Source organism: Sinohyriopsis cumingii, chromosome 16, assembly GCF_028554795.1.
Source record: "Sinohyriopsis cumingii isolate HCF-2022 chromosome 16, ASM2855479v2, whole genome shotgun sequence".
Taxonomy (NCBI): Eukaryota; Metazoa; Mollusca; class Bivalvia; order Unionida; family Unionidae; genus Sinohyriopsis; species Sinohyriopsis cumingii.
The window spans coordinates 44,423,472-44,437,123 of record NC_142976.1 but is presented as its reverse complement, the minus strand read 5'-3'; the positions used below and the strand labels follow the sequence as shown (position 1 = coordinate 44,437,123).

Genomic DNA, 13,652 nt, shown 5'->3' with positions numbered 1-13,652 from the left:
TTCAGCCTTGCAACAACTAAGTGGTGGTCAGATGCCACATCTGCTCCCCTCTTCACCCTAACATCTTGGAGGGATCGTCTGAACTACTTGGTTATGCAGATGTGGTCAGTCTGATTTTCGGTCACATGGTCTGGTGATATCCATGAGTTCTTGTGGATTCTCTTGTAGGGAAAGATGGAACCCCCAATGATCAGGTTGTTCAGTTCACAAAGGTCTGTGAATCTCTCTATTTTCGTTCATCTTGCCCAGGCCGTGGATCCCCATGGCTTGTTCATACTCTGTGTTGTGTGACCAGAACCTTGGCATTGAAGTCACTCATGAGGATGTTGATGTCTTTGTCTGGGAAGTTCTCTACTATATTCTGTAATCTGTTGTAAAACTGGTCCTTATCTTTTTCTTCACTGTCATTTGTTGGCGTGTAGCACTGTATGACATTCATCTTTATTTTCTCCTTCTTGATTCTAAACGTTGCCGTGAGGATTCTGGGCCCATGTGGTTCCCATCCTATCAGTGCATTATATGCTTGCTTTGACAGCAAGAGCCCAACCCCCTGTGTATGAGGCGCATTATCTTCCTCATGTCCTGAATACAGTAGCATCTCTCCTGTCATCAGTCTTTGTCCAGATTGAGACCGTCTTGTCTCACTAATGCCCAGTAGGGATAGGTTGTAGTTCCTCATCTCTGCTGCTACCTGTGCTGTTTTTCCTGCTCATACATTGTCCTCACGTTCCATGTTGCAATGTTAATTCTCCTGTTTGATAGAAGGGTGGTCTGTTTTATGGCTTCTGCGGGCTTGCGGCTTTCACCACATAGTATCATAAATCTTCCAGAAGAAGACAGTTCTTCCCTCAGGCTTTCAGTTTCTGGTTTTTCTTCTGTTGGCGTTTTTGTAGCAAGCTGGGTTTTACATGGTCGTGTTGCTAGCCCCACGCCCAACCCTCCTCCTTTTACACCCGGGCTTGGTTCCAGCAGTGGTGGAGTTCATATTTTATTAGTTGGCTGTAATTAGTGCTCACTTATAGAGCATGACTTTTGTCTTTGAGCTAAGTGATGGGATTAGCAACTTGTACACTGTTTTTTTTCACCCTAAATGAACTGAGATCATCACATTAAATTTGGTAGTTTGCTGAATTTATTGATATGGTGTGAATGTTTTATGTAATTGTAGCATATCTATCGTACTCGCATGAACTAATTACGGATGTAAAGCTACCGTTTTTACTGACTGTTATTGCAAAACAAGATTTGTGCATCTCCAACTTCAGTTTTATTTTCAAGTTTGATATAAAAAAAACATGGAGATTTTTGCAGCAAAATGAAATTTCTCCAGGGCTCATAAACACCTATACCTACATGCAGAACATTATAAATGATGTTTGTCAAGATGATGAGGACCACTTTAGACATCCATTGTTTGATGGGGATCAGTAGGTCTTTGGGTGTGCAGGTGGTTGAAGAGGCCGATGTGTGCCCTGAATGTTATATGGCAGTGTGAACAGGGGATGGCAGCAACACAGATCGTAGCATCACTGGCTTGGGCCTTCCTGGCCTGCCTCCATTGTTCTGTCCTGCTAGCCTCGCAAGCGGCAGTGTCTGTTCCAATGGAGGAGTGTCACAAAGATGAGCAGAATAAAAAAATGAGTTCTTAATGAGATACAGACTGAATATCAACATTAAAGCATTGTCAGAAATCACAAGAGCAGAGTTGTGTGCAAACATTAAACATTTACTACCTGAGCACGCACATGTTTTCTCTGAGCACTGATGAATTGAATCGTCATCTAAGATTTTGTATTACCATTGGCAATCACTAATGCCAATACATCTTAAAATTAGACATTAATAAGGAGTTTTTAAACATTTTTAATATTGGGCAATGTCTTGTACAGGCATTCTTAATTTAAAAACTGCTGATTAGCAGAAGTAGAGTAAAAATAGTTGCCACTTCTTCGTCACAAGACCATGGAAAAATTTAGTTCCTCAAGTTCCAGTGTTACTTTTGGACATGAAATTTTGTCTAGCCCAGGATTTTATGCATATGTAGGACAGTTACAATCATCCATGATGGTAGCTTTTATTACAACTGCATTCACTTGTAACGAAAGGATTTCTTTGTTCACATTGTTTAAGAATGGTAAGATACAGATTCGCTTTTCAGGCAGCGGTGGCATCATTAAAGTTTTGAAAGTCAGAAACAGTGAATATACAGTCAAGCATTCAGATGCATGTGAGACACCTTGTTTTCAGCTAATGAATAGTTCTTTTATCCCTTGGCTGTTAAAGAGGGTTTACACTTTATGTTCTTAAAAACCCACTGCAATATCAGAAGTAGGTATGTTCTTTTCAAGTCTGTTTGTCGGCATGTTGGTACATTTGATAGGAATCCATTTTAGTCCAATAGCACAAAAACTATTTAACTTAGAGCTATGAAAGATTTACAGATCATGTTCTTAAATAGGTGACTGTGCTTTGACTTTTAGGCCCTTACATACATTTTTATTTACCTTCCATAAGTTAAAGCACATTATATTATGCTATTGTCCATCGTTACCAGTTTCATTTATGCACAATAACTTTAGTTGTCTACCATGTGTGTTTATCAATTGTGAAGGTCACTTTGACTGTTTTCCACTATATAAAGTTAAGAAACTTTTTGGATGGCTTGGGGTAAGGAAGATGCCTATTAATTTCTTGGTTTAACAGCCAAGGTCACTTTCCACAACATTTCTCAGCTTGAGACTTCATAGAGAATACTAGTCACTCTATGTTGCACTGCACAGGTTGGATGAAAACAGTTCTGTACAGTTCTTTATTATGTGCTCATTTTTTTCCCTGTTAACTTTACATTGTCAGATTCGTTCAGTATTGCCCGATACTGAACGCGTGCGACAATACACATATAGCATTCAAGTGAATAAAGGAACTACTTTCTATTATAAACAAACAATGACGCAGACACCAGCACTTTTGATTTGTAAACAAATCATATACACTCGCGTAAGAGGCTCTTTATGTTGTGGTTGTTTAAATTTGTTTCTGAATGCACTAAAACATGTTTCGTGGACTGCAATAAAACCAAGCTGTTTTGGCACATTCCGCGTTGATACAATGTTACGGATTTAGGCTAGCTACATTATATAAAAGACGGAAGATTATTTCCTTACAAATAACATACAATTGACAAGGCATATACTGTCTTCTTTATCTGGTGATAAGAATGGCAAAATAAAATATACTTACAGTTTTACATCCTGAATTTCCTCAAAATGTTTTTTCTTAATTTTGCAAATCCGAATTACATGAGCCATGTCATAGGTTTTCAATCTGGATTACACATTTCGAAATTGTGCTGTAATTTTGATAAGTGCAATTGCATCCTCCTTACTGCACTCAAAATGAAATAAGCATCAAATTCCATAGCGTCCTTTGATAATTGCAGTTGAAAGACTTCATATTTTTCCCACATTATGATTTCAAACATTCAATGACAGAAACAGAAACACATTTGCAGACATAAACACGCTTCTCCAACGCCACTTCAGTCTGCTGTATTTCATGTATAATTTGCACAGATGAATCCAGTCCAAAATCACAAACTTTCGTCGAATCGAAACAAAATACCAAAATATATTCATTCCAGATCAAATGGAAAAGTTGTTGCAATACGCATTCATTCACAATATGACTGCAAATTTCAATTTTGACTAGACTTGCCATTTTCTTTCGAAAGTTGTGTCGAGTGCGCGACTAAGTTCAAATTTATCTGGGTGGAGTTATGTGCGCATTAATAACGATGTCATTGTGTAATGACAAATCTGTGCTTGTGTCTTTAGTTTGGAATACGGCATTCATTCATTTACATTGTTTCTTGTAGTGTATTTTGTTTACATAATTAAACCTTAGGTAGAATTTAAAAAAATGAGCATATAATTAAAAGGTTACTGCATTTGTATGGGAAAATATGAACTCGTTTTGTCGGAAGGATATACTGCACTCACAAGTTCGTGCAGTATTCCATCCAAAAACTCATTCATATTTTCCCATACAAATGCAGTAACCTATAGTACATACTGTAAGATGAGCTCACCAATATTATAAATGATGAAAAGCAAATGGACAGACCATTGAAAAGTTATATGGAAGCCAGTATGTATTATCATAACTATAAATGATGTGTATCAGAGAATCTGGTCAATTTCTGGTTCAATGATCATAGCCATAGCGACAGAAAGAAGAAAAATGATTTCTGCACAATAAGTTGAGTTCTCCACCAACTGCCACCAAACTTGTATGGTTTGTGCTTGAGGTAAGAAAGAAACCAATTGTTTTCAGGTTCAGAAGTCTAGGTCTGAAAGAAGAGAATGGTTTCCACTCAACAACTTTAGTTTCGAAAATCTTCAAATACAAAGCTTCCAGACCACATACCTCAAGCAAAGTTTGTGGATGGCTAGCATATACAGCATGGAAGAGTCCTATTGAATTTGGGGTCAAAAGGACAAAGACCAAGGTTGTTTTAGTACAAAGTAAATGGGTTTTACAAAATAACTTTTATTCTAGAAAGTGTCTTGACCAAACTTTAAAGATGGTTTGCACTTAAATTAATGAAGAAATCAGTATGGGATCTGGGACAGAGATCATTTTAAATCCTGAAAAGGAAAATAGCAGTTTATACACATTTAGTTGATTAACAAAGGTGAAAGATTCGTTAAACCTGTTGGTCAGTAATCTCCAGTGTACCATTCCCCACTAGTGCAATCCTGGAGGAGTATTTAACACTGTTGTCCTTTTTTGTGCAGACTATAATATTTCAGGCAAAAATTTAAAAAGTCAATTTACATTTTTCAGGAAGAATAAACCATGGCGCATAGAAACTCCAAAACTCCAAGGACTTGTATTGAAGGGTTTATTGCCACAGCTGTAACGGATAAAACCCAGAAAGTTCCGAGAACCAGACAGGCAGTTGAGCGAACACCTGATCTACCAGATACTACAAATGTGTCAAACAGACATTTTGGGCTTGGTCTGGTCAGCAGCCTCAGAAAACAGGCTGCTGGCGATAGTGATGTCACACCCAGACAAATGGTGAGAAATATTGCATTGTATTTTGCAGTAAAAAGAATGTGTTGGCTGTGTTATATGCAGTATTGAACTTGTTATATAATGTAAATCTTTGTAGCATTTTTTGTTAATGACAGGAGTAACTGAAGGTGGAGGAAGCAAGAAATATTAATGCTAAGGGGCATTTAAAGCAATATAGCTGCCCAGATCCAGATACACAGCTGACTTTACCTTTCTTTCACTCATTCTCACCCCCACCCACCCACCCATGACTGCTCTGGTGGCCTAGTGGTTAGAGCGCCCGCCCCAGATGCGGGAGGTTGTGGGTTCAAACCCCGGATGCGGAGGGTTGTGGGTTCGAACCCTGGCAGAGTCATACCAAAGACCTCCAAAACTTGTACTAACAGCTGCCTCGCTATGCATTAAGAGGTTAGTGTTAGGACTGGTTGGCCTGGTGTCAGGATAATGTGACTGGGTGGGACATCATGCTGCATATCTGCGACATGATGCCTTAGTGCTAGACATCACTATAAGCTGCCACACTGCAGACATCATAGCGATATGACTGGAAAATTGTAAAAGCTATGTTAAAAATCTAAGTGACACACACACACACACATAGCAGGGAAGTTGCCTTACTTATAAGAGGGGTGAACTTTCTATAGGGGGGTCACACGGATGCAAGTTACAATAACATATAAAGAGTGAATGTATAACTAACTGTTTGAAATTTTATATTTTCATTTGTAAATCACCCATATGTTTTGGAATCAGTGCTTGTATTACTGTTGTTTAAAATAATTATCAATAATATCTATTACGGTGGGAAAACTACCAGTTCAGTATAGTCAGGGTACAGACATTCTGGCAGTAAGTATCATTGTATGCCTATTTTCACACTGATGTAGAATGTATAACTGGCAATACAGTAAAAACTGCCAAGAGCGACCACCTGTCATTTCCGACCACAATTGTAATTTCACGGATCAGTTTTATTATATAAACACTGTCATGAGCAGCCACCTGCTGAATGTGACTAGTGACTGTAATGTCTTGGCAAAATATGCATTTTGACACTGCAATGAACGACTACATCGCAAAAACGAGGATAAACTCCACTGACCTTTATTTAATCCCTATAAAAGCGACCTCTCATACTGTACTAATTTTTGAAGAAAAAAATAATTGGCTGGTTACTGATTTCTGAATTATTTTTAGCTATTCTTATAGTGTTTTATAGTTTCTGTCGTAAACCAGACTAATGTATATGTGGATTATTTCCTAGTCTGGTTCCCTGCTTTGTGTGCTTCCTGCATTACTTTCTGCTCTTCGTATAGGAGTGAGTAATGCATGGAGCATAAAAAGCAGGGAACCAGACTAATCATTCCCGCACTTAGCCTGCTTCCCAGCTTTATCGTTGGACCTGGCATCCCTATCAACGACCGTATCGCAAGGACAGACAACACTGATCTATATGTAATCAATTGTTACAATGACCGTTTGATTAGTAATGATTGTTCTGATAAAAAAACAAACATAAAAGGGGGCCCCGAGTGGTCTAAAGCGCTCACCGTTCCGGATCACTGCCATCTCACCTCTGTCTGCGTATGTTCGAGTCCAAGGCTCGGCTAGCGTGGGTACGTGGGAAAGCCTGCCAGTAGCTTCTCGTGGGTCGGTGGTTCTTTCCTGGGTTTTCCAGGATTCTTCCTCCACCAGTTATACTGGCCGCCATATATGGCCTATCTTGTGCTGAAAAATGGCGTTAAACCCTAGAACAACAACAACAACAAACATAAAAGGAATATGTATTTAAAAAAAGGGATTGTTGCTACTGGTGATAGATGCTAGTCCATAAACCAGGCTAATGTACATGTCACGACTTGCCAATACAGTGCCAGAGTTGACATAGTGGTTGCATATATTGTTTGTCTTTAGAGTTAATCCGTATTGACAGAGGTGAATAAGGTCATTTTCTATTAAACCAGCAAGAGAGAATTGTTTGCGTGATTCAGTTGATAGTGTTCAAGACTTGTGATATTTGTTGTACACCCCACCCACCCACCCTGATGTTAAGTGATTGCATCCCAATCACAAAGCTGACGTCTGTTCATGTAGGTGCGACCTGGTTACACACTTTGCTAATAGAGTTAATCCCTGTATGTCATCTTTGAAAGAAGCCATTGACTTTTGTCTCTGAGTTAATGGTTCTTTTTCTGGATGAGATAATTGTTTCTTTTTTTTCCATTAATTGTTATATATGCAATGCACATGTATAGATATTTCATATTTTCCCACAGCCCAGTTAAAACTGTTTTTATGTTTGATATTACAACTGAGCAATAATAATTTTAACACAGAACCTTAATAACGATGGATGAACCTCCAACTAAAAAGAGACAAATTTTAAGGTTGGAGAAAATAATTATTGTAACTGAAAAAAGTGAAAAAAGCAGACCACTCACAAAAAAGCAGTTTAAGCAGTCGGTAAAACAAATTTTTGTTGTTATAAAGAAAAATTAGTAATTCAGAAACGATTTCATATGCTAAAATATGTGATCTTCAAAGGCAAATGTGATTTCATGTTTATTGATAGAAGTATATCTTTATTGCTATACAGTTTTGTTTTTAGATGAATGCATACAATATTTTAGCAAGAACTATTAATAAAGAATAGAATATATGTACAGTGATTGTGATTATTTTTCTTGAAATTGTTCTGAAACTGGACCTTGGAAACTGGTCTTTTTGTACGAACCTGCTGTGAGAGACCCCCTGTCTTGAGAGACTGCTTTTTTGTTGGCTGAAGGGGCGGTCTCTCATAACAGGTTTTACTGTATATATTTGAATCATTTGAACGTTGAATTTCACAGCAGTGATTAAAGGATTCCTTTTTGTTTAGTCAAATCACTTTCACTTTTTTTTTAATCCGAGAATGTAAGATGGCATTACACACTTTTTTGTGAGAACTTATTTCTTCAGCAGTAAGGGTAATTTATTTATTTACCTCTTTGTGGGTACTTTCAGGGTTCCCATGCCCTACTGATTTTTAAAAAGGTCCTGGAATCCAGCTGGAATTTGAATTCATGAAAAACATCCTGGTATCCTGGAAACCTTGAAAATTACTTTTTGTTATTATATGTCCTGGAATTTGATATTAAAATGCTAAACTAAAAAGTCTTTTTGAAGAAAATACATTGCAATTTGGCAGTGAACGATTTTGCAATGATCGTCATATTACGTCAGTAGCCATGGTTGAGTCTGGTAAGTAAGAGATTTTTGCACACATGCCTTCATCTGCAGTATTTTATCTTTAATCAAAGTATCAGACTTTAAAATTACTCCTGAAATTTGTCCTTTTCTCCTTAAAATCTCCTGGAAAACTCCTAAACTACAGCAGGGTCACACTGTATAATTCACTCTGTAAACCTAAGAGCAAAACTTTAATTGTTGTATTCCAAAAGAAAGATATAAGTTTCAACACAATGCTAGAATATGAACTAAATGACCGCACTGATACAGTTTAATAAATTGTTGCATTTTACTTGGAAAATATTGCAACAATATAAATTATCAACTTCTAAATATCTAAAGTGAATGTTTCTTATCTACTGCATGAAGTGAATCTTCCTAAAGCTGAATCAAATCTACAATTTGTCATAAAATATTAAGCACAGCTTGGAATTATGTCAAAGACTTGACTTAAAACCATAATAACAAAATTCATAACGCTTTTAAACAATAAACATTTATACAAATAAATCCACTTCACTGATAACTTGGTCATTCTGTTGTGAATGAACAAGCATAGCTGTAACAGGAACATTAACTGCTGTAATTACACTATGCCTCTGGAATAATTTCCAGATGGCCATTTCTGTTTGAAAGTGTAAGTGTAGATGGCTTTTGGGGAACTTGTATCATGCAAATCACAATCATATACCATGTTGTAAAATTCAGGAAATCCTGCTACTACACTCAGTACAAACCCAGACGACATGCCCTCATTGAAGGTTTGAATAACCTTTTTTCCAACAAGTAATAGAATTTCACGTACAGGCAATTCCTCACTTGGGCTATCTACGGCATCATTAATTAATTGAATGAGGTTATTTTTCAGTTTTCTATTTAGTGTGCCTTACCCTTTTCATTCAGTTTGTACAGTTGTTTATCTTTACAGTCTTTTTTAAGACTCTCTGCCTGAATCATATTTATGATGTTAGTGCCTTTCTTTTCTCTGTAATTTTTAGCTCTGCAAGGATGTTCTCAACATCATTATTGTCATAATGAAGGATTGCATTTGTGTGTTTGGATTTTACTTTGAGTGCTCTTTTATGTTTCTTTTCTAGAGCAAGTTGTTTATTTTGTAAAGTCTCTATTCATTTTACCCCAATTTCTTTCAGCCTTTCTTTGTATTGGATTGTATTTGTCTACCTTCTTTTTCTACCTTCTGATAGCATTTTATCATTTTCCATTATTGGCAGTGACTCCAGCCATTCTGAAGTTTTATTAAATACAAACATAAGAGAAGCCTCATTAGAAATGCTGTTGGCATTTGGTCTGTTACGGCAAAAGAAGTCAAGTATTCTAAAAACATGTTTAGGAACTTTGTTATGTGGTATAACTGACTGGGTGGTTTCTCTGATTGTATCTGTTGGCTGAAAAGTTACTTCCACCAGGCAGCTTTTCTTTCATAGCCATTGTGCAAGAGCACATGCATTGTCATCAATGCCATCACATGGCTGAACAAGTTTGGCATAAATTTTGTCTCTTCCAGTTAGACTACTTTCAAATGGGTGGTCATAACCATTAATGAAATCTGTAGATTCTTGACTAGCTCTGTCAAAGAAGGCCAGCAGTGCATGATAACTGTTGTTCATGCCTAAAACATAAACATTAGTTTCAATCAATCTCCATAAACGGGCTGTTATTAACTTTAATATGAACCCCAGAACCTTACAGCTGTTAATTATGTATGGCTTTTTCACAAGCACTAACGTCAGTGTTTGAAGTCTGTTACAGGTTCCATGTACAGTTTCAACAAATTGATTGCTCCACTGATGGTGGTAAAAGGCTATTTGACCCATTAAAAATATAACATTCAATCTATTTCCTTGAAAATTAACATACTTTTCTCCTTTGAGACTGGGAAAATGGTCTAAATGCACTATAGCAACCACTGTTCTCATCCATGCCTGAGCAAAGCATTTTCCACAGAAACGTAGAAAAGAGACTGTTTTAGCATCATAGCTAAACAGTTCTCCAGATGATACCTCTTCTTCGACTAAAGTCTAATGAAGATGGATCCTGCTCCTCTATTTTCTCAAACAGGAAAAGAATGGGAGAAAGGCATTCAGCAAAACTTACAAGTAAATGTAGTCCACAGAAATAACTATTAACTTTAACTGTGGCTGTATGTTCGCCCTCTGTCACGTCATTCCATTTACTGGAAACTTAAGCATGACATCTCTAATATATTGCTATAACATTTCTGTATAAACTAAATTTGTTTGGGCTCTGTCAGACATAAAATCTCATATGTTGCATCTAATACTATTCCCAAGGGTTGTGTTATTATTGTTTCTGTAAGATTCACACATATCAGAAATATCATTAAATATATTCCTAAAAAAGTTCCAGCGTAGCTCTGGCTGATTTGTCAGACATATCTCTCAGACTCAGAAAATACCAGTTTTTGGTACATCTGACTAAATTTTCTTGTTCCATCTACAAGCATGTATTATGTGCTGTAATAACAATAGCTACAAGCTGCATAGTAAGTTTTTTAGCTATATTATCCACAGTTCTTCATATGGAGTTGTAAGAGAAAACTTTAAAACTTCTGTTATTACTGGACCAACATTATCTGATGAAATATTATAACTGGTATCCGGTGTGTAACATTTCGTTACAGGATCGTACAGGTCAATTACAGCATTATCTTGTATAAGAGCTTGCAAATAATCTGTTATATTTTGCAAGTCTTTCTTCAGCTGACTATTACCTTTACTTTTGATATCACTTGCATTTTCTGATGCAGTTAACTTTTCATTTTAACATTTTTACCTTCCCTTGTTTATGTTGTAACTGAACAGATAATCTGATGTTGCTGAGCCTTAAAATTTTCATTGTCAATTTTCAATGTTGAATGCTTTTACTTCTGACGAATTATGGTCTTTTGCAATGCTCTGTTGTTTGCATCAGAAGCTCTCTTAATGGCATATCGCGTTAAGGTTCTCCTCACTAGAGTGTTTTCATAATGAGCAACTTGTTTCTCTTTAGCAACGAAATGGAATTTCAGAAGCGTTTTGTCTTTATCAATTAATTTTATCTTTTTCATTAGAGAGAATAGTTACTGAGTCCTTGTTTTTAATTTCTTTGAGTTTTTAATTCTTGAGAATGAGACCTTTTAAGACTAAAAAAATCTCAGGCTGATGTTTTTCTATAGTTTCTAATTTTAATGGTTTTTTGTGCCTTCAGTGACTATTTTTTTGTTCTGACTGTTTATTGAACTGTAACAATTCAGTTGCTAAACTTGTGCATGTTTGCTTGCTTGCAAGATGAAAGTTCATCTTCATAAAACTTTCCACTTGGAACTTTAGGTGCTGTCACAGTGTTAACTGGTACTGAAAAATGCTTCATTTTCAAATTCATTCTTTGCCAACCCTCGTTTCCTTTTAAGCTTATTCTTGAATCGATACAGCTTTGCATGTTTAATTGATGATAGATCAAGGTTAGCTATTTCTGCAAATTTGTTTATTAAATATTGTTCATCAGTTGTCTCTGCTGTACTTCTATGAAAGATATCAATAGCTCTCCGAACATTTAAAGTTCTAATGTCTTTATTGGACTCCATCATCATGAATGTTACTAAATAACAAAGTATATATGTATTTTGTCAAATATACATACATTTAACACCAGCATGCAAGACACGAAAACAAATTAAAAGCAACTCCGTACAAGATTTATTAAATGTCTGATAAGAAATAGATATGAAACACAATTTGGCTTACTACCAAGATAATTTATCCTGGATTAAAATTGTACAATACAAATTATGATGTAATTTGTCACGAATTGACATGTGAGTGACCTTCTTATAAATTTATAGCAGGCCAAATAAAACAGCTCAACAGAAGATAAACAAAAAAGTAATTATTCTAAATCAGTACTTTATTTATTATTATGGATTAAATAACTATCATATTTTGTGTACAGAGTGATTTTCAGCTTCTAATTTGCATGTTCGCATTGATCCATATACATGGTGAAATGAAAACGAAGCTGAAGAATTGCATCTAACAGGGTCATACAAAAATTAATAATTATACTTTATTGCGTGGACGATTGAAGTAGTTTTTCACTATTCAGTATAAGAATTGAATAATAACTATTAATGTCTTGAATGAAACTGCGTAATCAGCCCAGAAATTATTTTCATTAATATTTCTTCTCTTTTAAGGCCATTTGTATAATCTGCCCTGCGCCCCTTTTAGGAAAAAGGTGTCAATATGCATGCTCCATAAACTTTAGAAAATGTTTGGCACCTTTTGGAAACATGACAGTATGTAGCTCTTAGAAAAATTGCCATAGTGTGTACCCATCCATTCTAATTTTCACACATTTCCATAATGAAAAGTTCCGAATATATTTTGGTATGTTTGCTTTGGTTATCTCCCCTTATCCTTTGCCGTCCCTAATGGTGGTAAATTTGATGTGGAGCAACACTTGAAAACTAAATAAATCTTGGATTATACTAACTCCAATTCTGAGATAACTTCTTTTTTTACAGCAAAATTCAGTTGTGGACATGAATGTTATAAATGCAGAGGTGTTAATTAGCAAGTTCTTAAGAGAAGTCAGACTACCCCTAGACTATGTTGATCCTTTGATCAAACGGATGTTTCCTGATTACAAATTGCAGAATACATGCATATGCAAGAGCAAAATCATCTAATATTGTTCGGTGCTTAGCTGAAGATACTTCACTTAAAATTGCAGAAGCCGTTGAAATTGGGTCGTTTATTATTGCCACAGAAGGGAGTAGTAATTATGATGACAAAATGTTGTACTCAGTCTATGTAAGAGACTTTGATAATGAAAAGGGCAAAGTCATAGTGCTCTTATTTCATTATCAGGATTGACAGTAAATTTCACTGTAGAAAACATTTTAGATTTGCAGGATAATGTTTTGAATAACCATGATATAAATTGACAGAACTGTTTGGGGTTTTCAGCTGATAATGTGTCAGTGATAACTGGAATTCATAAAGGAGTTGCATTCTATATTTTGAAAATGTCTCATCAGTGTACATATCAGGTTGTCCCTGTCATCTGATGCACCTTGCTGCAAGAAAGGCTGCCAGTAAATTGGAAGGAGAATGCCTGAAGTATCAAGTTGGCATTGTACCTTTCAATGTACTTCATGTGGACAGAATTGATTTTTTTCATCTTATTTCCCAGCTTAACGACCCATTAACTGGAAGATATAAATTTCCTCTTCTTTTTCAGGTTATGAAAGGAATATTGGTTTTTTACCATGTGAATGCTGGCAGTGAGAGATTGTTCAGTATTGTTAACAAAAATAAAACTGA

General features: G+C 36.0%; 2 protein-coding genes across 2 annotated transcripts in view; one reads left to right on the top strand and one right to left on the bottom strand.

The window, feature by feature from the left end:
• Positions 1-271: 271 nt before the first annotated feature.
• Positions 272-679, bottom strand: LOC149780335 (protein CFDP2-like). The gene has a single exon (XM_089936192.1). The coding sequence runs from the start codon at positions 677-679 to the stop codon at positions 272-274; it is 408 nt and encodes a 135-aa protein (XP_089792318.1).
• Positions 680-4,849: 4,170 nt separating this feature from the next.
• The window catches only part of LOC149780334 (uncharacterized), a 63,587-nt gene continuing 54,784 nt past the window's right edge, over positions 4,850-13,652 (top strand). Inside the window, exon 1 of the mRNA XM_089937213.1 lies at positions 4,850-5,082. Within this exon, the coding sequence (XP_089793339.1) occupies positions 4,858-5,082 (225 nt within the window). The 5' untranslated portion in view covers positions 4,850-4,857. The remainder of the gene's footprint in view (positions 5,083-13,652) is intronic.

Coding starts and splice junctions, on each gene's coding strand:
- LOC149780335 (XM_089936192.1), bottom strand. CDS start 679: ATGAGGAACTACAACCTATCCCTACTGGGCATTAGTGAGACAAGACGG.